At 60.5% G+C, this 24,512-nt stretch overlaps 1 protein-coding gene across 1 annotated transcript in view; it reads left to right on the top strand.

Moving 5' to 3' along the window:
- The window catches only part of EEFSEC (eukaryotic elongation factor, selenocysteine-tRNA specific), a 110,676-nt gene that overhangs the window by 37,321 nt on the left and 48,843 nt on the right, over positions 1 to 24,512 (top strand). The window contains exons 2-4 of the mRNA XM_055557006.1: positions 9,610 to 9,817; positions 17,102 to 17,198; positions 18,006 to 18,170. Coding sequence (XP_055412981.1) covers positions 9,610 to 9,817; positions 17,102 to 17,198; positions 18,006 to 18,170 — 470 coding nt within the window. The remainder of the gene's footprint in view (positions 1 to 9,609; positions 9,818 to 17,101; positions 17,199 to 18,005; positions 18,171 to 24,512) is intronic.

The following is a 24,512-nucleotide window of genomic DNA, read 5'->3' as shown; positions in this document are numbered from 1 at the left end:
CCCGTGCTTGTGGACCCAGGGCTGTGGGCTATGTGCCCGCCGCTGCAGCCACTCTGGGCCTCCGCCTGCAGGACTCGGGCTGGACGGGGCGCCTGGCCCCGTTGGACGCCAGCGGCAAGGATGGCGTCTGTCCTCAGGGACATGCCGGCCTGGGGCCGCCGAGGTTTCCACCTCACTGTCCTGGGAAAACTGTCGTCTCGGGCTGCCCGTGTCCCAGCATGCTGAGCCGGTGGGAGAACCTTGCCTGACACTGGGGGTATGCCCGCCGGAGAGGGGCCAGCCATGAGGCTGCAGGGGGTGCCTCAGGCTGGGGGGGGCCTGCGGAACTCCAGATGAGGCCTGCGGAGCCCCCACTCTGGGGCCCACGAGAGTTCGGGTCTCAGCTGAGGTTTTAAGCCCCACTGTACCCTCTGGGGGGGCCCGCCTGGGGACCGTGGAGGCCCTGCCCAGCTCCTCCAGGAGGAGCGCCCCCGTCTCGGCACCTGCCCTCCTCCCGAGACCCAGGGCGGGAGGGCCCAGGGCTCAGCAGGATTCACCAGCCAAAGAAGTGGGCATTTGCTCCGCGTCCTCCAGCCCCCTCTGGAGACCCTCCGCTGGGAGCTGCAGGCCGGCTTTGGCCAATAAACATGTTTTGTTTGGGCCATACAGTTTAAACATGTTTCTGGAATTGGTTGTCAACATTTAAAAGTTGGCACAGTTCATACAGTGGTCCAGATTTTTGGCTTCTTTTGAAAAATCAGAAGATCTGGCAACTCCAGGCCCGCATTCCTCTCTGGCCATGTGGGCTGGAGCTGAGGGGGGGCATCCCCTGTAGCGCGGCCCCAGGAGTGACCGTGGCATCCTCTCGCTCCAGGTCGAGGCCCCCCACGGGCCCAGCGGGCCTTCGAATTTGCCCACTGCCCCCACCTCGGGACAGGCATTCGTCCAGGGCTGGGGTCGGTGAGGCTGGGACCTCGGGTTCAGCACCTGCTTTGCCAGGCCCAGGGCTCTGAGGTCCGCCCGTGGCCCTCAGGTGACACTGAGCCTGGTGTGCAGGTGGGAGAACGAGGCTCCATGAGCAGGCCTCCGTGGGCAGGCAGGGAGGCGCCGGGGGAGCCTGTGTGCCCTACGTGCGGTGACCTGTGTCTGCAGGCCTTGCCCTCACTCCCGTCTGTGGGGAGGGGAGACACGGCCCGAAACCCGGGGACGTTTCTGCTTTGGGATCCCAGGCTGCATCTTCAGGAGTAGTTATCCCTGGTGCCACTTGAGGAGGATGCAGGCCGAGGGGCCCTGGGCCAGGCAGGGCCAGCTCTGCCTGGGGGCCCCCGCCGTGCACTGAGCCCCGGGTTTCTCTCATGCTGATGGGCTGCTGGCACGCCTGACCAGCCGTGTGCAGACCTGTGGTTCGTGCAGCCGTGGTGCAGTGTTGAGGCTTTCAGGCTTGTCCCCACAATGGGTCCCAGATCTGCAGAATTTTAGTGAAAAGCACAGACTTAAAAGTAGCACTTCCCCAGGCACGCGTGGGTGCGGGGAGGACCTGGGTCGGGGGCTCCGCGTCCCGAGGGCCCCATGAGGCACACACCTCACGACGTGCTCGCAGCTCTCAGCAGCCTGCCCCCATCGTGGAGATGAAGAACCAGGCCTGCTGTTTGGCTGGTGAGCGGAGCCGAGCTGCAGACTTGTTGCCGCGGGGCCTGGCCACAACCCCACCCCGATCCCAGCGGGCCCTGCGCATCCAGGGTCCAGGCAGTGAAGGCTCAGGAGTTGTCTGTCCCGGGGATCCTTTCATTGCTGGCTGCTCAGCAGGTCCTGCAGGGAGCCGGCCTGGCTCACCCTGCCATCTGGTGCCCGCGGACCACGTGGCCCGGCCTGCTGGCTGAGGCTGTCCGGCCCAGACGTCCCGGTGGCGAGGGCGCTGCCGGCTCACGTTCCCACGTCCAGCCTCGGTGTCTGTCCACACGGAGCTCTCCCACCCATATTTGGCAATTTGTCTCTCCCCCGCCCCTCCGAGGTGTCTGCCAAAATCCTGTATGATTCGTGTCATCTCCCAAGCTGTTACGGTATATGAGGGCAGGGGATAATTTAGTTATTTTTGACAAAAGAGCCTTAGCAAAAGTCAAAAAGGAGGGGGGAGTTTTCATACTCACTGCATGAAATAGACAATATTTCCTGAAACAGGAGATACGAACCTCAAAGAATTTAAAATAAAACATTCATTTTATTATTTTTTTAAAGAAGGAAAAACGAGGGAAAAAAAAAGTAGTATAGTCAGTCTTTTTATCCTAAGTACAGATGAAATTGATTAAACCTTAAAGACTGGCCTCCGCACACCCGGTTTATTAATTGAAGAATTTCCTCTTACCCAGAATGGGAAGTTCACATTAAACCGAGCTGGCCCCTGAGTGGCAGTGACACCTGAGAGCCGAGCGTTCTCCACAATCCTATTTTCTCTTCGGTGCGAGAGGAAATCCTAAAATGGTTACAGGGAGGAGGCGGGGGAGCAGAAACCCCACATTTTAAGGAAGCCTTCTTTCATTTCCTTGTAAAGCATGAAATCAAATTATAGCTCATGGCCCACAATTATTTTATTTCTACATTTCAAATTCCATTTTCTGCTCCTTCTCGCTGCTCTTGAACAGGAGTCGTACTGTTGTGCAAAGTCAGCTAAAAAGATTACCCCAGGTAGGCGATGGCACAGTAGCTGAGGGAAGCAAGCGCGGCCAGGACTGCCGGCTCGTGGTGGCCCTGGAGCCCGGCGTACCTACATCTCTGCATCCCCTGCGTCCCTCTGTCCCCCACGTCCCCTGCGTCCCCTGCGTCCCTCTGTCCCCTGCATCCACCACATCCCCCTGTCTCCCGTGTCCCCCCAGTCCCCCACATCCCCCGCATCCCCCCAGTCCCCTGCGTCCCCCTGTCCTCCACGTCCCTGTGTCCTCCACGTCCCCCGTGTCCCCTGCGCCCCTCCATCCCCCACGTCCCCTGTGTCCCCCACGCCCCTCCATCCCCCACGTCCCCTCCGTCCCCCACATCCCTCCGTCCCCCGCATCCGCCCAGTCCCCTGCGTCCCCCCAGTCCCCTGCATCCCCCTGTCCCCCACGTCCCCTGCACCCCTCCGTCCCCCACGTCCCCTGCATCCCCCACATCCCTCCGTCCCCCGCGTCCCCCGCGCCCCTCCATCCCCCGCATCCCTCTGTCCCCCACGTCCCTCCGTCCACCACATCCCCTGCATCCCCCACATACCCCACATCCCTGCCATCCCCCGCGTCCCCCCCATCCCCCGCATCCCCTGCGTCCCTCTGTCCCCCACAACCCCTGTATCCCCCAAGTCCCCTGCATCCCTCTGTCCCCCACACCCCCCCATCCCCGGCGTCCCCTGCGTCCCTCCGTCCCCTCTGTTGCCTCTGTCCCCTGCATCCCCTGTGTCCCCTCCATCCCGTGTCCCCTCCGTCTGGGAAGGCGTGCCAGTCGGCCCAATGTGGCCCTCTGCTCCAAGAAAACAGAGACCGCCTTCTATTGCTGTGCTGCCCTCTGAGGAGGGCACCACGGGCCATGTGTTGCTCTGTCCCAGGCGTCCAGGGCGGCTGGGAAGACAGAAGCGGGGAGAAGCTGTGAGCCCAGCGCCTGCTTAACACCCCTGCCTGGAGAGGTTGAAGGTCACGCTTTTCCCAACTGTCATCAGCCCTCGTTCTGTTGCAAGGAGACAGCCGGTTAGGGCTAGCATGCTCTTCGCGCACTCTTGCCGATCCCTCGTGCACAGCAGGCCTGGGGCTCACAGCGTCGCCTCGAGTCGCAGCAGACCACTGTGCAGGGCCGTGTTTTGCTCTGTCGTTTATCTCCCCCATTAGCTGTTTGTTCTTGTGGTGCTCTGGGTCTCTGTCGGCGTGCTCGGGCTCTCTCTAGCTGCGGAGCGTGGCTTCTCGTCGTGGACGTGGGCTTCAGTGCTCATGGCGTGTGCACTTAGTTGCTCTGCTGCACGTGGGATCTTCCCAGAAGGACAGAAAGTGAAGTCGCTCAGCCGCATCCGACTCTTTGCAACCCCATGGACTGTAGCCCACCAGGCTCCTCCGTTCATGGGATTCTCCAGGCAAGAATACTGGAGTGGGTTGCCATCTCCTTTTCCAGAGGATCTTCCCGACCCAGGGGTCGAACCCAGGTCTCCCACATTGCAGGCAGACGCTTTACCGCCTGAGCCACCAGGGAAGCCCCAGACCAGAGATCAAACATGTGTCCCTTGCATTGCAGGGCAGATTCTTAACCACTGGACTACCAGGGAAGTCCAGTTAACTTCTACTTACCAGGAGTTTAATGCATTTACTGTCATTTAAAGTGAAAGTGAAGTCGCTCAGTCGTGTCCGACTGTGTGGCCCCATGGACTGTAGCCTACCAGGCTCCTCCGTCCCTGAGATTTTCCAGGCAAGAGTACTGGAGTGGGGTGCCATTGCCTTCTCCAGGGGATCTTCCCGACCCAGGGATCGAACCCGGGTTTCCCGCATTCCAGGCAGACGCTTTACCCTCTGGCCACCAGGGAAGCACCAGGGAAGCCATATATAGTTGTATTTAACGTAAGTGCATTTGAGTCCCGAACAGGACTTGCTGTAAACACGGGAGTCCCAGTACTGGTGGCAGTGTCTGCGGGCGGGGCACCGGGCAGCTCAGACGCCCCCGACGCAGGTTCGCCTGCTCTCCACATCTCCCTCCGCGCCCCATCTTTATCAGCCCCGCCTCTAGAAGTTCTCTTAAAGGTCTACCCTCAAAGACTCTCTTAAAGAGGCTTTCATGCTTCCATTTAAGATCCCGTCGGCCACACGGCCTGTCCTTCTGAACAGGGACCAGCCCCAGTCCAGCTGCCTCCCCCACAGTCCTCTCCTGCCTGGACCCCAGAATCAGAGCGGCCCCGTGGTTCCCCCCCACCACTGGACCCCAGAATCGGGGCGGCCCTGTGGTTCCCCCCTGCCCCCACTGGACCCCAGAGTCAGGGTGGCCCCGTGGTCCCCCCGCCCCCACTGGACCCCAGAGTCGGGGCCGCCCCGTGGTCCCCCCTGCCCCCACTGGACCCCAGAGTCAGGGCAGCCCCATGGTGTCTCTCCCCCCACCCCCACTGGACCCCAGAATCAGGGCGGCCCCGTGTTCCCCCCCACCCCCACTGGACCCCAGAATCAGGGCGGGCCCCATGGTTCCCCCCGCCCCACCGCACCCCAGAATTGAGGCAGCCCGTATTTCCTCCCCCCGCCCCCACTGGACCCCAGAGTCAGAGTGGCCCCATGGTCCCCCCCACCCCCAGTAGACCCCAGAGTCGGGGCAGCCCCATGGTTCCCTCCCCGCCCCCACTGGACCCCAGAGTCGGGCGGCCCCGGGCGTCTCTCCCCCCGCCCCCACTGGACCCCAGAGTCGCGCGGGCCCAGGCGTCTCTCCCCCCGCCCCCACTGGACCCCAGAGTCGCGCGGGCCCAGGCGTCTCTCCCCCCGCCCCCACTGGACCCCAGAGTCGCGCGGGCCTGGGCGTCTCTCCCCCCGCCCTGCCTCCACTGTGGCTCCTGCCCCCCTGCCCAGCCCCTCCATCCTGCACTGCAGCTCAGAGGCTGGGGCCTGGTTTTCCGTCTGTGTTCACAGCCTTCAGCACAGGCTTGAGCTGGGGCAGAGCTTAGTCAGTCTGTGGGCCTGAGTGGGCAGACGGCGGCCTCCCCAGCCGCCCCTTGGTTGACCAGGAGTGTGGTCCTGACAGTGAGGGTCCGCTCCCTGCTGGCTGCAGAGCCGCCTGAGTGCCTTGCCATGGCTAGGGGCTGCGAGCGGAGGCTCCAGTTGTCCACCCCCGCCCAGCCGCCTCTGCTGCCTCCTGGGATCCTCGGGATGGGAGAGGAGACTGCCAGGCCCAGAAGGGCTGTTGCATATGGGACCCGGCCGCTCAGCTTCATCCGTGGCCTCCCTCCGGCGCCTCACACCGCCTCCACAGTAGGCGCTCGGCACGGCCAACACCAGGGCCTTCTGAGGGGTCCCGGGGTCACAGTGGCTCGAGGGGCCCCGCTGGAAGCCGGGTCAAAGCCAGGAGCCACCCGCGCCTGGCACCAGCCCCCGGTCACTCTGTTTCTTCCCCGCACTTTGATCCGGGGACGGGAAGTGACATAACTGGCCCGTCTTGTCTTTCTCTAAATCCCCAGTATTTCCACAGAATGAATCAAACAGTGTCTTTTCCGATTCCCATGAACCCAGGGTAGGAAATCACTCTTGAGTCTGCGGGGCCAGAAGGAGCGAGTGGGTGGGAAGCACCAGTCGCCCTAGCCGCTCACAAGTGCCCCTCTATGTTAGTCGGCCTATCAGCGCTTCCCATCTGCTGCTGCGGACTGCAGAGTCCTTTAAAGGTTTGCAGAGCAATTAGAGCAGGGCTGAAGTCTCTCAGTACTTTGAAAAATCACAATTTCCAATTCCATAGATTATATATCTTAATCGTTTTGGAAATAAAAGTAAAGAAAAACAAAGATCAGCATTTAACATGTTTTCTGTGAAATGAAATTTTCCGTCTGGGACTAAGAGGGCGTAATGTGTTTGGGGGGGGGGAAGTTTTCAACGGGAGAAACTGAATATAAAATGTTAACCATTTTAGCAAAACCAGATCATTAACCCAAGTTTGAGTTTTAATCAAAAGCTATGGGCATCCTATATAAGAAGTAATATTGAATTTAAAACAAAGAAAAAACTGGTGATGTTAAACATTCAAGAAAGGGTGTAGGTGCCCGACAGCCCATGGCGTAAAACTGCAGTGGAGGCCAGCGTCCTGCCGCCATCAGGAGCGTTTCCCAGCGCAGGGAGCGCCTCTGCGCAGGGAGCCTCGGGTGGAGTCGCTGGACGGCAGCGAGGTTGCAGAAGGTGCCTCGTGAGGGGCCGTGGGGAGCGCCTCAGGCGCGGGAACCCTAGGGCGTGCACTGCTGGGACGGTTCTTCCATGGCGGGCAAGGGAGAAGAGTCCCAGCCACGTGGAATGGTTCTGAGCAGCGTCTGGGAGGCCCTTCACAGGGCCCCTGGCAAGTGCCAGCCCGTGGCCTGGAGCGCTGTATGCCCCGGTGGGCAGGAGATCCGCACTGTTTGAACCTGGCCTGCAAAGGGGGCTCCCCCCTGCACACACACACAGACACACACACCTTGCCCAGCGAGGGGCCACGGCAGTCCAAACAGATCCTGTCAGTTATGCGCTGACCCTGCGTCCGGTAGACCCAGCGTGCCGCCGGACCCACAGGAGCCCCGGAGCGGCCGCCGGCCCCAGGCACAGACCCCCAGGGAAGGACGCTGCTCAGCCCACACAGACTGCTCACACTCGGCCTGAGGAGGGTCGGGTAGAATCTTTGGGAGTCAGCGGTTGTGACCACCCCGGGCCTACCTCTGATGCGGCTGAGGAACTGTACTGCTGGGCCTATGGCTGCCAGTCGCCCCAGCCTGGCGTCTGTGCTAGCGGCCCGGCTCCTGACCGCACGTGCGCCTGTGAGTCCTGCCTGCTGCGTGCCAGCTCTGACCCTCGGCTCGTCCCCGCAAGGAGGAGACCCCCTTCTCACAGGCAGGAGGCGGAGGTCCGGGCATAGGACACCGAGAAGCAGAGCCAGGGCTCGAGCTCGCAGCTGTCTGAGTCCAAACGTCCACTCTTTCCATCGCCAGCTGCCTGCTGGCCAGGGCCTGCATTCCTGAGTCTCTGGGCCCCTGCAGCGTCCCGAAGAGCAGGTGGGCCAGGCTTCTCTGAGGAAGCCAAGAGGACCGGGAGAGGACAGGGAGCAGCGGCAAGCTGCCAGCGTCCTCGGGACGACCTGGGCTGAGCACTGTCCCTGGGGGCGCGGGGCCACTCACTCACCACCCCCTGAAGAGCCCGGGAGGACGACAGGGCCATGTCAGCAGAGGAACAGGAGGAACAACAAAGCCAGCCGTGTCGGAGATGGGAGAAAAATAAACAGCTGAGGACAAGACAGCAGACAAAGAGAGGTGCTGGACCCCTGCCAAGAGGAGGGAGCGCCGGGAGCCAGCGGATGCAGGGCCTCGCGACACGGCACCCGCGGGGCTGGGGGCAGGCCGCCCGGGGCGCGGGTGCCACCGGGGGCGCGGGTCCCGGCTGCAGGGTCCCCCATGTGTGCCTCTCCTCTCCGAGTCTCACTGTCCGGGTCTGCAAAGGAGAGAGAGCATGTTACTGTGACTCGGGGACGATGGGTCGCCGTCCAGATAACACTCAAGTTAGGTCTCCCCCTTCATATTAGGCCAGGATAACTTCCTGGGTCAGTCTGAGGCACACTTGTAAGCATGTGTGTATGCACGTTTGGCTGCGTCGATCTCGGCTGTGTCTTTGAGGTCTTGGTGGCCCTTCCGTTGGCGCGTGCAGCCCTCTGGTTGCGGCACACGGGCTCAGCGGCTCTGCGGCATGTGGGATCTGAGTCCCCCGACTAGGGACCAAGCCCACGTTGCCTGCACTGCAGGGTGGATTCTTAACTGCTGGACTGCCAGCCAAGTCTCTGAAGCATAGACATTTAAAGCTGTAAAAGGACTGGAAGAAAACACATGAAAAATACATATAGTCTTAAAAGTAAAAAATACCCAGGTGACATACGAAGCGCAGAAACAGAAGGGGAAAAAGGAAAGACTGACCATTTCCACATAAAAAGGGAACATGTCTGCATGGAGAGGAAAGATTCATAAAAGCTAAAGGTGATTCAGGAGAGAGGCCTGGAATGCGCCTTCCCCACCCAGGATAGCTTCTCAGTGTTACAGCGTCTCTCTAAATCAGCAATAAAAAGGAAACAGTGTCAGGCGGGCCCTTGCAGGCGCCCCCAGCCCCTCCTCTCCGCTCAGCAGGGTTAAACTGTCTTTAAATTGGCAACAGAGTAACAATCCAATCTGAAGGGGAAACAGGGTCCATCCATGTCCCACCCTCCCCAAGGGGGCGGCCAGGCAGCACCAGTGCAGACCCAGCAGAGGCGCTGAGTGTCCCGGGGAAACAGGCAGGGAAAGAAGGCTGGGACGGTGTGGGAGGCAGGCGGGCTGCAGCCCTAGTCTGGCTGTCAGTCGGGTCCCAGTGACGGCAGACTCAGAGCCAGGGCTCGGGGAGGCTGGGCAGGGGCCGGGGCAGAGACCCCACAGGGTGGTGGGGGTCCACGGCCCAGCTGCGAGGCCGTCAGACAGCAGGCAGGGCAGAGCCGCGGAAGGCAAGCAGCTCACGTTGGAGGTAGAGGCCCTGCACACCAGCATCAGGAATAAGCAACTTGAGGCTGCACAGAGGTTCTGGTTTTCACCCGGTGGGTTGACAAAATCACACTGCCCACAGCCAAAGGGCGGCCGGGAGCAAGTCCTCCAGCTGCCAGGCCGCTGTGCAAACAGGCTCCAGGAGTGCCCGGCGAGCCTGCCCGGCTGCCTGTTTAGAGACACTGACCACAGCCATAGGGCGGCCGGGAACAAGTCCTCCAGCTGCCGGGCTGCTATGCAAACGGGCTCCTGGAGTGCCCGGCGAGCCTGCCCGGCTGCCCGTTTAGAGATGAGGACCCGGTTATAGAGCCGGGAGGGGCCAGCGTTCCCGGTCAGGTGACCCCGCACCCAGCTCTCGGGGCTGCGGTCTCCACTCGCCGCCTCAGCCACCCCTGCCCCTCTGACCTCGTCCTCTCTTCCCCCAGGGGCCCAGATCATCGATCTGATGATGCTGGTCATCGACGTGACCAAGGGGATGCAGACCCAGTCAGCCGAGTGCCTCGTGATCGGGCAGATTGCCTGCCAGAAGCTGGTCGTGGTGCTGAACAAGATCGACCTCCTGCCCGAAGGGAAGAAACAGGCGGCGATCGACAGGATGACGAAGAAGATGCAGAAGACCCTGGAGAGCACCAAGTAGGTCTGCTGACGAGGGGCGCCGGGGCGCTGGCTGCCGTCCGGGGTAGAGGCCGCGGTGCTTGTGCCAGAGGACAAGGAGCCAGAGCGGGGGCTTCCTGACAGGCGCGGCGGGTGGCTCCGTCAGTGCCCCGTGCAGGGACCCAGGCCACCTGCGTCTTGCTGGCCCGCTGCTGCGGCTGTGTCCTGGGGGAGCGATCAGAGCTGGGCACCGGCCCACGAGGGAGAGTCCAGGGATCACACGGCCTGAAAGGGCCCCAAGCACCCCCCCCCACCAACCTGAGACCCTGTGGGTGAGAACTCAGTCCTGCCTGCTCACTGCCTGCTCAGCTGAGACCTGGTTATTGGAAGGGGGGCGGGTTTGGGTGATGGCTGGACATGACCATCACAGAGGCTTACGGAGTTGGATGGACAGACGGACAGGTGGATGGAGGGGTGATGGACAAAGGCTGGATCACAGGGCCCTCTGGAGTATTTCATGCCAAGGGGTTTACGATTCTGTCCTGTGGGAAGTGGGGAGTCGTTGACTTTTGTGCAGGGGAGTACCTGAGAGAGGCAGGCTGTGGTGGGGAGGGTCCCAGAGACAGTGGAGAGCCCTGGGAGAGGGCGGCCGGGCGGCCTGAGCAGGGGCCAACGGCCTCGTCCCGCGCCGGCTGCTGGTCTCAGGGTCCGGGGGCAGGAGGGGTGGGGGACCGTGGGGCAGAAAGCCCCCGGGTGCTCGGCGGCCACGGAGGCGGAAGCAGAAGACGCCCACAGAGCGAGGGTGTCCGCACGCCCGGCTGTGTCCTTGGCCGCTTCGCGGCCAGCGCCCTCTGATCAGGATGGACCGCGGCCGCCGCGTGCCCCGCGGCCCCCGACCCCGTTGAGCCTCAGCCGCTGCTCCTCCCGCCTGGGGGCGCACAGTGGGGATGGTTTTGTCTCCCCGTCACAGAGATGGATATGCTCTCCCCTCTACGGGGCTTTTCTCGGCTCTAACACCTGCAGCTCTCGCTCAGAATTCTCCGGTTGGTTAAATTAAAGCTTCAGCCCTGAGAATGGGCCAAATATGTCATAAAAGATTTCCCAGTGCTGCCTTTTGTTAGCAAAATTCATCAATCCGATAAAATCGACACATTTAGATAAGTGGTGCATAAGAATTCAGACTTTGTTATTCCCAGCGGAAGTGGACGTGAGACTGTAAAAAGGAAGATAAAAAGTTGTATCTTCTTTCTAGTGAGTTATTTGATCTCCCTGCCGTTTTATTTACTTGTCAGAAAGGGGATACCAGGTCCTGGGGCTCCTGTACAGTGTCCGCATCGTTGGTTATAAACGAGACGTTCTGGGAAGTGCTTAGGATGCTGCTAAGGGTCAATTAATAGCAACCATTTAGATTAGGTAAATTTAAGGATAATTCTCACGTACACCTTTAAATTACCCTTCCTATTTTAATTTATTGGGTGAAGGTCAGTCACAGCCTTTATCGCACATGCAGAGGAGACTGGCCTCTGAAGGGCCGCTGACACCTCAGCTCTCCTCACGCAGCGCCTGGGGGTGGAGAGGCTCGGGTGTGCCTCCCAGGGCAACCATCTTGTGGGAAGAACTGAGCTGTTACCTCCACTCAGCTGAGAGCTCCCCTCAGTCCTTCTCAGGGGTCGTAGGGCTTCCCTGGTGGCTCAGCTGGTAAAGAATCCGCCCGTGATGCTGGAGACCTGGGTTCGATCCCTGGGTTGGGAAGATCCCCTGGAGAAGGGAACGGCTACCCACTCCAGTATTCTGGCCTGGAGAATCCCATGGGCTATACAGTCCATGGGGTTGCAAAGAGTCGGACACAGCTGAGTGACTTTCACTTTCACTTTTCCTTTCCTTACGGTCCCTTGTTAGGTAGATCGTCTGTAACAGCTGTTTCACACGTGAAGCAGCTTTCTGTCTAGAAAGGAAAAATATGGACAGCCAACCTATGTATGTATCAAAACCTAGAAAGTGGTAAAAACATGGTGCTTTATTTTTCCTATCCAAAGAGTAACTGAAAGAAACTTTGGAAAATAGAGGAAAGTTGTTAAAAGAAAGTGAAGCCCCCAGAAGATTTCTCAGAGCAGCGGCTGCTAATGTGGTTCCCCCCGTTCCTGTCCACTAACCGCGCCCTGCGTCACCCACCGTCTTCCATGTTCAGAAGGTGCAGTAAGATGTGCAGTAAGGTGTGCGTGGCACGACGCTGTGCGCTCATCCATCTGTAAACGCGCGGTTGCGGCGTTGAACGCCTTCACTGAGCTGGGCCCATCACCACTGCCTGCTTCATGGTCCCCGTAAACCCTGTCCCACTGACTGGTCACTGCTCGCCTCTGTCCCCCGGGCCCTGCTGGCCTCTGCTCTGCCTGTGTCTCTGGGAGCCTGACTGTTCTGGGACCTCATGGAAGTGGACTCAGGCTGCGTGTGGCCTTCTGCCTGCCCCGCTTCAGTGAGCACAGGGCCCCAGTCCGCCCGCGCTGGGGCGTGAGTCAGACTCGCAGTCCTTGTTTCTCGGGGCTTAGGCCGTGGCTTGCCTGTCCGTTCCTCTCCTGATGGACGCGTGTTGTCTCCTCTTGGCTGTGGGCAGTGGGGCTGCTAGGACCGTGGGGTGTGAGCCTGGCGTGGCCCGGCTTGCGTCGGGTGCATTCTCTCGGCGGCCCTCTGGGGGCCGCTGCGCCATCTCCCACATGCTGCGCGAGGCTCCAGTCTCTGCAGCCATGCCAGGAGGTGTGACGTGGCGCCTCGCTGGTCTTGGTTTGCCTTCCCTGGTGACTGCTGTGGAGACTCACAGGTGTGTTGGCTGTTGTCCGTCTTCTTTGGAGAAACGGCCGTCAGATCCTTTGCCCATTTTTTAATCAGGGGTTTGGTCCTTGAGCTGGAGGAGTTCTTTACATATTCTGAAGGCTGAGCCCACGTCAGACTTGTAAATGTTTCTTCCATTCTGTAGGCTGTCTTTTACTTTCTTGATAGTATTCCTTGATGCACAAAAGGTTTTAATTTTGATGAAATCCAGTTTCTTTCTTGCTTGTTCTTTTTTGCCTGTGCTTCTGGTGTCATATCCATGAAATCGTTGCCACATTCGATGTCACGAAGATTTTCCCAGTTTTCTTTTGCCTGAGAATTTTATTGTGTTAGTTCTTAAGTACAGGTCTTTGCTCAGTTGTCGGCTATCTTTTAGGTATGGTCTACGTTAAAGGCTCACCTCCATGCCTTTGCAGACGTCCAGCGTTCCTGGCAGCATGTGTTTCCCTTTTCTCCTTTCACGTGTGGCTCCAGAGGCCCCTGTCTGTCCCGGCCAGCACTGCCCCGCCTCAGTCCCCGCTCCTGTGTGGAAAGCTTGCATCAGGAGGCTAAGCCCTCCAACTTTCTGCTGTTGTTTCAAGATTGTTTTGACTTTGGGGTCTCCTTGCAATTCCCATCTGAATTTGAGGATCTCCTTTTCCATTTCAGCACAGAACGGTGGTTGCAATTGTAACAGGGACTGTATTGGGTCTGCAGATGGTTTTAGGTAGAATGGACACCTTAACAGGACTAAGTCTTCCAGTTCGTTGACACAAATGTCTTTCTCTTTATTTAGATCTCGTATCCAAGTTTTGTTGTTTTTGGTATACAAGCCTTTCATGTCCTTGGTTAGCTTTATTCCTAAATAGTTCATTCCTTTAGATGCTGTTATAAATGGAATTGCTGTCTTAATTTCCACTTCAGATTGTTTTGGCTAGTATATAGAAACACAGGTGATTTTTGTGTGTTGACTTCATACTGTGCAACTTTGCTGAATTCGGTTCTCCCCCTGTAAGCACACAGCTGTGGTCCTGAGGTATTTACCTTCCTGACTTGTGCTTTTCTTACTTAACATTTTATAGAGCAGTTCTTCGTGTGACCGTAACTCTGTTGCCGACCCTTGGGAACGGCTTAAGTTTTCTTTCCTGTAAATAAATAATCCCTGATGAACATCTTTGACCAGCATTCAGCTGTGCTCTCTTTTTTCTCTTGAGAAGAGTACCGGGTCACAGGGCAGGAGCCCTTCTGAGCCCTTTGCACATCTCTGGGTGCGCTGACATTTCTCACAGGCGAACTCTAGTGTCTAATTTAAAGATAGATTTGAAAACTCTAAGATGGAATGTTGCTTCACTCTTGTTATAATGATATGTGATTCTTTAATTACTGGTAAGACTGAGCACCTTTTCTTATGTGTGTAAATGTTGTGGTTTTGTGTTTAACTTATGCCTGTATGTTTTGTCTGCTTGCCTCTTGCGATTTTAATGCTTACTTTTTGATTTTCAGGAGTGTTTAATATCAATAAGGGTGTCATTAATTAACCCTTTGCCTGTCACATTTCCTATAAGTAAGTCTTTAGCGTTTGCTGTCTTTCCATTCCATTATTTTTTTACATGCAGAAGTTTCTAATTTTTATGTAGTCAAGCTCTTTGATTATTTTTCTTTGTGATTTCTTTAATCTCTGAAAGCATTTAAATTTACTCTTGCATAAGCATTTATCAGTGTTAACAGAAATAAAAATAGAAGGTAACAATGTAGCCGTATCTTCCCAACGCATCAGGTCATAGTGCTCTTCCTGCGGGCCCGTCCTTCTCCCCCACACGCACAAGTCTGCCGTGGCTGTTATCACAGCGACGCTGTGCTGTGTTCTAGGCTGCTCTGTTTGTTTCTCCACTGAGGTTGCCGTCTGACAGCATCCTGGGGACTCTTTCTCCCAGACCTGCTCTGGTTCCCTCCTGTTTCTGTTCTAACCAAGCTGTCTGCTTACAGCGCCCCTCCCTCGGCCTGGGGCCCCCTGCACGGCGCGTGCCGCACGCCCGCTCGCAGCTGACGTGGTCTCCGGCACTGACTTCCTCTCCCGGCCTCCGTGTTTCTTCCTCTGTGGAGCGCGAGCTGATAGGCCTGGCCTCGGCGTGTTTATCGTCAGGGAGCCTTGGACGTGGGGTCCGGACGTCCAGGGGCTTCGTGACGAGCTGTGACGTGTGGAGCACTGCTGTGCGCTCGGCCCTGTGCTGGGGCTTCCCTCGCAGCCAGCTGCTCGCAGTCACCCCCAGCTTTGTGTCTGGCTTGACTTGTGAGCACAGTAAGGAATCGTAAGTGTCGCTCGTGGTTTTTACTACCATTACTTTGCGTTTTGCTCTTCCAGACCTAAGGCTCAGAGTCCCTCTGCGTACACCTTTTACGTGCGTCTCACACACACACACACACACACATTCCCGGGTGTGATCTTAGCTCATCTGAGGTGGGTCTTGCGTGCTGGCGAAGGTCCGCCTGCGTGCACAGTCGGCAGCTCTGGGCCCGGCTCACGCGGTGGGGAGCCACAGCGGTGGGGGCGGGGGCGCCTGGGAAGAGGAGGCGCCCTCTCCACCCCACCCCCACCCCGCGCTGCTGGGCGGAGGGGCTGTGCTCCGGGCTCTTGCTGCCGCGTCTGGCCAGCGCCCCTGTGCCCCTAGAGCCCAGACAGCAGCCGAGCTCTGAACTGGGCAAGACGGCCACCTGTCCCCCGGGAGCCAGCAACCAGGACACTCGGGGCGCTCAGCAGACCAGCAGGCCAGGTCCTCGGGAGCCTGGGAAAAGGCCAGACACCAGCCCAACACGCCGTTGCGTTCTGTTCCAGTGCATTGCCCAAAAGGGTTTGGATAAACAGTAATTGAATTTCCGAAAGCTTTATGGTTAATCGCTGGAATTCTCAGCGCCTGCCTTCCCCTCCTCTGCGGCCCTGGGCCCGGGGCTGGCAGAGTGCGGGCCGAGGTATGTGTGGGACGGGCCCACGCCCCGCTTCAGGCTGAGAGCCGGGCCCGCACCCCGTTTCGGGCTGAGAGCTGGCTTCCCCAGGAGCCGCCAAATAGGAGAAATGATGCCGTTTCTCTGGGAAGGGGCTCTGAGGGACACAGACACGCTGCTGCTTGCAGTGGCCGCCAGGTTGCTGGTTTCCACTCTGACCAAGAGTCAAGGGCTTGAGGCTCCTGCAGGGGCGAGGAGGGCTCATGGGAACGAGGCAGGTCACAGCGCCACAGTGGTCCCCTTGCTGAGGGGCTCGTGCTGAGTCCTGGCTGTTTCTGCTGACTGAACCTTCCGTGGGTGGCTTCGGGGCTCTGTTGATCTTCAGGGCTCTGAGAAGGCTGGTTCTGGTCGCGTTTCCAGTGCTTTTATGAGGAGCCTCTTTGAGAGTCTTCACTCCACACTCGGCTGGTTCTTTGGTTTGTTGAGTCTTTGACATACACCTCGTGAATGCGCCCAAATCAAGGCACATCCGCCAGCATGCTTATCTCAGAGTTGTTTGTAACAGTGAAGACTCTGAAATGTCCTGGATGAGCCCCACTCGGGGGGACAGCGTGTGCATCCCGGGCCCCGCAGTGATGCAACTGTTCAAGGGCAGAGGCGGCCCGGGTTGAGCCTGAGCTCTGGAGGCGCCACCTGCAGCCTGCTGCCGCTGACGGCGGGGTTCGGGGCACACTAACTCGCCTTCTGAGCCGTTCCTTCACATCTGTAGGATGCTGACACTTTCGTCCTCATTTTCTGGAGTTTCAATGAGAGCGTCCGTGTCGTATTCTTGGCTTAGTCAAATGAGCCCATTGTTGTTATTTTTCAACAGATAAGTCTTTCTAATATACTGGCAAATAAACTAGAAGGATATGAAATTGTGTGACTAATGGAACCAAAATATGAAAAAGTAGTTCCTTGGCAATGCACGGAGAGACCGAAGTTGGAAGATGGGATCACGGTGATGAGCCCAGCACGTGATGGGAATGCACGTTGGGTGTTGTCTCCTTTCTGTGTTTCGTGTTTGTTTTCCAGTGGACGATGTCAGAGTCCACTGCATGGGAGTCTCTGCTTAAAGTGGCTGTGTTCGGGAGGCGGAGGCTGTGGGGTGGCCCGTGGGCGCCCGGCGCGTCCTGAGTCCCTGCAGAAGGCTGGGAGTGTTTGCTTAAAGTGGCTGGGCTCGGGAGGCCGGAGGCTGTGGGGCGGCCTGTGGGCGCCTGACGCGTCCTGAGTCCCTGCAGGAGGCTGGGCAGCGTCCGGTGGTCTTCCCTGGGGGTCTTTACTCAGGGACCAGGCCTGGCCTAACTGCGCCTCCTCAGGAGGGCTCAGCGAGCAGCTTAAACCCAGGGCCCCTCTAACGTCTGTGGCTTAGCACCAGGTGCTCCTTCGGGCCTCTGCATGAGGTCACCGGGCGGGAGCATGATGGCCAGCCACCCCGTGGTCCCTCCGGCAGGGCGGGCATGGAGGCCTCCGTCACGCCTGGCCCTCCGGCGGCCCCGGACATGCTTGATGACCTCGGCGGCCCTGTCTCTGTTCCAGGTTCCGAGGCGCACCTGTCATACCTGTTGCGGCCAAGCCTGGGGGACCAGACGCCCCTGAAACAGAAGCTCCGCAGGGCATCCCGGAGCTCATCGAGGTACGTCAGCTGCATCCATGCGGGGCTCCGCCTCCCTGCCCTTCCTCACAGGGTTAAACCCGAGCAGAACCGGGGTCTCCACCCGCAGCACAGGCCCCCACCCTGCAGGGCCAGGACGGCGTCCCATTAGAGTGCTTCTGGCAAGGAGGTTGGTTGTCATGTTCTGGGAGCCGCACTGAGCTCTTCTCATACGTGATTGTGAACATTTGCAGTCACATGATTATTAACGAACCTTGGGAGGCTTCAGGTATTGATCCGCATTTTGGCAGAAAAGAGCCTGGGGCTCAGAGGGCTTAAGTGACTTGCGCAGGCTCAACATTGAGCAGGAGGTGGAGCTGGGGTGCAGACCCGGGTTGGCCGGCGGGCTTGGCTCCGGGACCCACTTGCCCTGGGCCTGCAGACCTGGATCAGGAGTGACCACGCGCGTGGCCTCTGTTTCTGTGACTATGCAGGGCAGACTCTGCTGACTCAGCAGACCTGTTTCTGGGTGAAGCTTTGGTGACTTTTTCGTCGCCAGCTCCAGATCACACTGGTTGGGGAAGCTGGGGTGGTGGTTTCTGCTGCGGACGTGTCCGCGTGTCCCTGTCAGAAGCCTCCGGGCCGGGCCTGCTCACACACTCTGGTCTTCTTCGAAAAGCGTCGTTACCACAGGACCAGGGCTCTGTGCCGTTCAGTGCCAGACAGTTCTTGACAACGTCTTCTCTAGTGGCGTCAGGGAGGAGCAAAGCAGAAAGGGCCAGGCGGTCTCCAGGAGGGCGGGGGTGTCCGCCCTGCCTGCCAGCGTGTGGCACAAGCCTGTCTTTGCAGTTGCTGACGTCGCAGATCTCCGTCCCAACGAGGGACCCCTCGGGGCCGTTCCTCATGTCTGTGGACCACTGCTTCTCCATCAGAGGCCAGGGCACCGTGATGACGGGCACCGTCCTCTCGGGCTCCGTCAGCCTCGGCGACAGCGTGGAGATCCCGGCCCTCAAGGTCAGTCTGGCCTCGCCCCACTTCCTCTGGGCCCCTCTCGAGCAGCAGGGAGGGGCCGGCCCCGTGTACCCCCACTGCCGGGCCGGGCTACCCCGTCTTCCCTCTGTCCGTCCCGCCCGCAGCCTGGAACCAGGGCTCACCTCCGTGCTCAGAGCAGCACTGCTGACTGGAGCCTCGCGGGCAGGGGTTCTCGGTGAAGGCGGGAGGCCCCTGGGAGCACGGGCCCTGAGTGAGGCGCCGGGCAGAGCCCCTCCGCTTTCTGCAAGCCCCCGAGTCAGGGTGACAAGGACGTGTGGGCACTCATTCCCGAGTCCCTTGTGCTTCGCCGCAGGGATTTCACGTTAAACGCAGTCAGAACCGTGGCTGCTCAGGGCAGGAGAGTCTGGGGACACTGGGACAATGGTGCATTCCTAGTGTCAGCGCCGGCGCTACGTCCCCCGTGGAGACCTGGGGTGGCAGCGGGGGTCCCTGCCACCCCTCCTCCTGGTCCCTTCCGGCCCGGTGTCCAGTGGCCCTGATCCCTCCCCTCGGGGGGCTTTGTTTCCTGGAAAGGAAACACGAGTAGGCCACCTGTCCTCTCGTCCATGGGGAACATGGGCTAGTGAGAACCTGCGAGGCCCCCTGGCGTTCCGGGCCCAGGGAGGGTCTCCAGTCCTCAGAGAAGGCGAGGGGAGGGCAGTGGCAAGTCCGAGAACGCATCTCGGCTGGGTCCGGGGCCAGGGATGCGGCCCTTGGGGCTTCTGTGGGCCCGGAGGCTCATCTGCAGGGCAGGCCCGGGCGCCCCCTGGGATTTGTTGTGCTGGGTTTCAGACTTGCCCGGGACCATGACCTCTGAGCTTCCACATTCTCCGTGTGCCCAGACTTGCCCAGGACCATGACCTCTGAGCTTCCACATTCTCCGTGTGCCTGCGTGTGAGAGCCAATGGCTTGTCCACACAGGGAGGTGTCTTGCCCGGAACAAAGCACCCCAGACCACTCAGGCCTGGTTTGGGGGCTTAGATGGCAAGACGTGAGCTGGTGTTGAGAGGGGAGTTTGGAGCTCATTAGAGTTAAGGCTGTAACAGGGTGAGGATCTGGATACCGGGAGGGGTGACGGCATTTTGCACACGAGCTGGTGTGGCATTTGGGGCCAGAGGGTGGGCGGTCGTGGGTGGCTTGTGCCCCAACAAGCACTGTGCCCTCAAGAACCTCCAGGAGAGAGGTGAGGCTCTCACCCTGGGCAGGGCGGGCTCTCCACCGATGACAAGCATCGAATGACACAGGGCTCTCAGGGAGGGGGCGTGTGACTCTGGGGGCTGAGACCGGGGCACTGCAGCCCGAGCCCAGGGGCGCGCCTGGTAGGGAGGGGGCGTGTGACGCTGGGGGCTGAGACCGGGGCACTGCAGCCCGAGCCCAGGGGCGTGCCTGGTCACCTGGCCGCCCGCAGCCAGGAGGAATGGGGGGCGTCCCATCGGAGGCCCCAGGGCCTCAGCCTGGCCGACACCTGGGCCTCGGCCGCATGCCTCCAGAGGCGCAAGAGGACGCGCTCCCACTGTTCCTACGGTCAAACCTGCGGCGACCCGCCGTGGTCCCAGGAGTGAGTGGGGATTTCAGACGACAGGCCTGAGGTCAGGAAGCTCTTCCCGCCCACTGGGGCCTGGGGCTGGCCCTTCCTGTAGCATCTCAGACGGCTCACTGTCCGGGCTGCTGGTAGGAGATGCGGGCCTTGGGGCTTTGCGGGTGGGTCGGCGCTCACTGACGGCCAGCCCCGCTCTCCCAGTCCTCCCCGTGACCCCGTCTGACCTGGAGGAAGGCCTTGACCCAGGAGACAGTAGTTGAAGCCGCTGGGCTAGCGCCAAAGCTCGGCTCTGGGCACTGTGACCACGTCCCTGGGAGCCCCCGCTCAGCATCACGTGCCCGGGGTTCTGTGGCCCTGCAGGGTCGGCTCCAAACTGGACGGCTCTGCCCCGAGGCCACAACATCCCCGTCAGACTTCCCTAACCGCCTCGGACGCCTCTGACCGCCTGAACTCCCCGGGCGGCACGGCCCAGCCCCTCCAGATAAACAGCCACATCCCCTCCCAGCCGCCCGCAGCCTGCCAGACCCCAGCCCGGCCCTGCCGCCGTGTCCGCCCCCAGCTGGGCCCGTTAGCTGAGGGGGAGTGAAGGAGAACCGAGACCACACAGCTGACACCCCAGGCCCTGCCCCTCAGGCTCCCGGGACCTACCACGCTCAGCCGGGGGCCCTCCAGTAAGGCGTGGCCTTGGGGGCTCCGCTGGTGACGTGTCCACTGGCAGCCCACCATCAGGGCTGTGTCATAGGACCCGTCGGAGGTGCCGGCCGTGAGGAAGGGAACAGGGACCCGGGTCGGGCCACAGGCAGGGCCCTCCGCCCTCTGCTCCACCGCCGTCACAGCCCAGATCCCGAGGGCCCCCGTCCACGAACAGGGGGATGGTGGAGAGCGCCCCGTGCCCAGAGGCCGCCTTGCCATTCGGCACTGCCGTCATGGGGATCCATGTGGGTCCACGCACAGGGCACGTGGGTCCTCTCCTGGTTGTGCGGGGACAGGACGTCTAGCAGGCCCCTGAAGTGGGGTGCATGTCCGAGCCCGAGGGTCCGCTGAGAGCCACGTTGGTGTGATGAGGAACGGATGTCCCCATGGGGTGTGGAAACCTGTTCAGTGATGAGACTTTAGAGGAAGTTCAGATCTCGATAGCATACTCCTCCAGATGGGGTCTGCATGCAGGTGGACTCACCTCTCATTCAAACCCCACAGAGGGGGCACCGTCTGAGACAGGACCCAGCGGCGTCTCCCCTGTCCTTGCCTCCGCTGGGAAGCTGATCCCCGGGGTGAGGCAAGGCCCGGACTCCGGGAGGACTTGGTCCTCCCCCACCACCTCTGCCGCCCCTGCCTCTGGCCGGCCTCACCTGAGCCCTCCCTGCCCGCAGGGGTCTCTCCTGGAAGCTCCTGGCCACTCCCCGAGCGGCCGGCTGCACGCCCCCACGTGTGTTTCTTCTATGGGTCCCACTGCAAGGACCTCCTCGAGGGCAGAGACCGCGTCCACCGGGCTCCGCGCTCTCAGCACCCGACCCAGGGCCCAGCGCAGAGCAGGCTCCAGAAACCGTTCAGTGAACGAAGCAGCGGGAGAAAGCCAGAGAGAAGAAGCGGCTGGTTTCTTAGTAGGCTTTTGATGCAGGTGACAACCTCAGAGGGCCATGTGGACGCTGCTCCCCGGGCCCGGGGGCAGGACCGGAGCGGGTGGCGGCCTCTCCAGTGTGGGCCCACGTGCTGGCGCCCCCCAGACAGCAGGCACAGGGCTGACGGTAAGCCAGGCGCCCAGGGCTGCAGCCCCGGCCGAGGCCTCTGCCTCGGTGCCCACCTCCTCCTCAGCCATTTCCTGGTACAGAAGGCTCGTCTGGGACGGTGCCAGGCCGGCAGGGCCCCTAGCCCAGCCGCCCCGGCCCGGGCCGGCCCCATGGGGAGACGCGGCCCCCTGGGCCGTGGTCCCTCCTGCCTGCTGTCCTCTCGGCCGCTGCCATGACCCTCTTGGTTTTATTTTCCTCATTAAAGGAAAGTAGAATGTTTCCTGAGTGTGCGTAGAGCCAGTGTACCGCTTACACTGAATATTTATCATTCTTTCAAGAAATAAAACAGTAATAAAAACACCATAAACATCACTTTAATCGTGCACAGGCTTCAACTTGTAATAATCCTGGGGAAACGGCAAGTGAGATGTCTCCCTAAAGTAAAGGCACTCGCCTGTTTTTGTTCGAAGTTTTGCTCAAATGCTTTATTGTATAACCTGTTCCTATTTTTTAAAAAGTGCCAGCCATTGTAGGTTTTTTTTTTTTTTTTGGTCTTTTCAAAAGTACTTAAATGAGATGCTTCTGGGCAGCGGTAAATCAGAGTTGAGCCAGCCTTGGGGGACTGTGCCAGCTGCAGTTAGGTCCCTTGCTTGCTGTTAGTGACCCTCGTGTATGAGGACTCGGGCGCGGGTCTGTAGCTTAGGGCATGTCCAATAGGTTATTGCATCTGCCTGCCCGCGCGCCCTCTCCTCCCGCCCTTGCGCCCTCTCTCCTCTTCTCTCCTCTCCCGCCCGCACGCCCTCTCCTCCCGCCCTTGCGCCCTCTCTCCTCTTCTCTCCTCTCCCGCCTGCCATCTACTCTCCCACCCGCTTGCCCTCCCCTCCCCCACCCGTGTGCCCTCTCCTCTCCCACCCGCGCGCCCTCTCCTGCCCGTGTGCCCTCTCCTCTCCCGCCCACGCGCCCTCTCCTCCTGCCCGTGTGCCCTCTCCTCTCCTCTCCTCTCCCCCCAACCTGCGCGCCCTCTCCTCTTCTGCCCGTGCACCGGGGTGGAACTGTGGTCCTCGTGACAGGGCAGATTCCCGGAGAGCAGGTGACAGGTTCCCGCGTGAGGGTGGTGGGGGCGGGCCAGGGTGCTGAGCTGGGAACACGCCTGCAGTGGCCCTGCTGAGAGGCAGCTTAGTGAAGGTGACGACCTGAGTTGGGGAAGGGGCACTTTAGCTGACTCTCGATGATGGGATGAGTCAGACAGGCAGGGAGGTAGTGGGAGCAGGCCGGGGGAGTGCGGCGGTTTCAGCCTGTTGAAGACTGTGGTCCCTGTAAGGTGCAGGAGGTTCCGGAGGCTGCAGAGGAGAGCGTGTGCGTGTGCGTGTACGTGCAGAGGGGCAGGCCACAGGGGCCGGGGGGCTGCCCTGTGGCCCAGCAGGTTGGGGCACCTGGGTCCAGCAGGCGGCAGCGCAGTGGGCGTCAGAGCAGTGTGGGAGGCAGCATTCCCAAGCCCGGGGCTGGACTGATGGGGCCTGGTGCAGGGGTGGGCGCGTCCAGCTCGGCTCCCAGGCCTCTGGCTTGAGGAACAGGTGGGCTGGTGCGGCCATTGTGGAGGGGGAGCTGGAAGTCTGGGGTGGGGGCAGAAGTGGAGGGGAGCATGCACTGGATTTTAGTATGTTTGGACTCTTTGGGGGCATCCAGTTGGAGGGGCAGTCTCGGGGCTGAAGCTCGGATGTGTGGGAAAGCACGAATTCATGCACTGTTTGCGTGTCCAGCGCAGCCTGGGGGCCTCTGGCGAGGAAAGGCAGCTGTGCTCCTAAAGTTTTCTTCCTGATGCCTGGAGGCCCCCAGCCCTCCTCCTGGCCCTGGCGTGGGAGCCGTCCAGCTCTGCAAGGTGAGGTCTGAGAGGCCCCGCGCTGGCACCTCGGGAAAGAGGGAGGGTCCTCCCAGGGCTGTTTACACTCTCCAGGGTGACAGGCCCCCGGGCCGGCCCCGAATGGAGCTGCCCCGGCCTGCCTGGTGCCTGGGCCGGTCTGCGAAGCGTCCGGCCGCGGGGAGGGCAGCCGTACCCCCAGCCCCCGCGACGCTGCCGCCGCCAGAAACAAACAGGGTGACTGGGCGGAAGGTCAGGAGTTTAAGAGCTTGTTTTATTCGAGACGGGGCTAAGAGACAGGAGGGAGTGCGCGGGTTTATATGTGGATCCTGGTATTTGCTTTGAGCTGCGGCGAGTGGTCGGGCAGGGAGGGAGGCCGCCCGCCAGGGAACACTGCCAAGCAGAGCTCCACTAATGCGATCCAGACGCGGCCCATCTCCCGCCTAATGCAGTCCTTGCGGCAGGAAGGGCCCGGCAGGGCCGCTTAACCCTTCAGGAGCTGCGGTCGGACCACGCTCAGCCCTGGGCCCCACCCACCCGTCATGGGAGCCCCCTGCCCCCATCGGGGTGCTGGGGCGTCTCTGGTCACTCGACTGCTGGATGCACCCTTCAGGGCACTGACGGGGGCGAGCACGTGGGAGACGTTTGCTCAGGAATAAGGTGGCCACACGGTCTACAGGGAGGGGTGACTTGCCCAGGATCTCAGGGCTGGTAGGAGGTGGAGCGGGGTGGGACCTGGTCCCCAGGTACAGCTCTGTGCGGGCCCGGGACCCTCTGCCTGGTCAGTGTCCCCAGTCACAGCTCTGTGCGGGCCCGGGACCCTCTGCCTGGTCAGCGTCCCCAGTCACAGCTCTGTGCGGGCCCAGGACCCTCTGCCTGGCTACAGCTCTGTGCGGGGCTGAGACCCTCTGCCTGGTCAGTGTCCCCCGGTTGCCATGGGGGCTGTAGACCTTGCTTCCTGGGAGGACCGGCCACCACATCCGCTCACCTGCCTCCCAGGGCAGCAGCCGCGGAGCACAGGGTGTCCACGTGTGAGCATCCCCGACAGGGTGACGCCAGTGTGGGTGGAGGGACCGCGCTGGGACTGCCAAGCCTGCGAGGGCATGGGTGCCCGCCGGTCTGCACTGGGCCCTCAGCACATTCTGTGGGTGAAGGAGTCCCACGCATGTACGTGTGCTTCCAGCCGTGTGGGAAAGCGT

This window comes from Bubalus kerabau, chromosome 20 (assembly GCF_029407905.1).
Source record: "Bubalus kerabau isolate K-KA32 ecotype Philippines breed swamp buffalo chromosome 20, PCC_UOA_SB_1v2, whole genome shotgun sequence".
In the NCBI taxonomy this organism is placed as follows: Eukaryota; Metazoa; Chordata; class Mammalia; order Artiodactyla; family Bovidae; genus Bubalus; species Bubalus kerabau.
The sequence above is the reverse complement of the archived record's forward strand: the minus strand, read 5'-3'. Positions and strand labels throughout refer to the sequence as shown.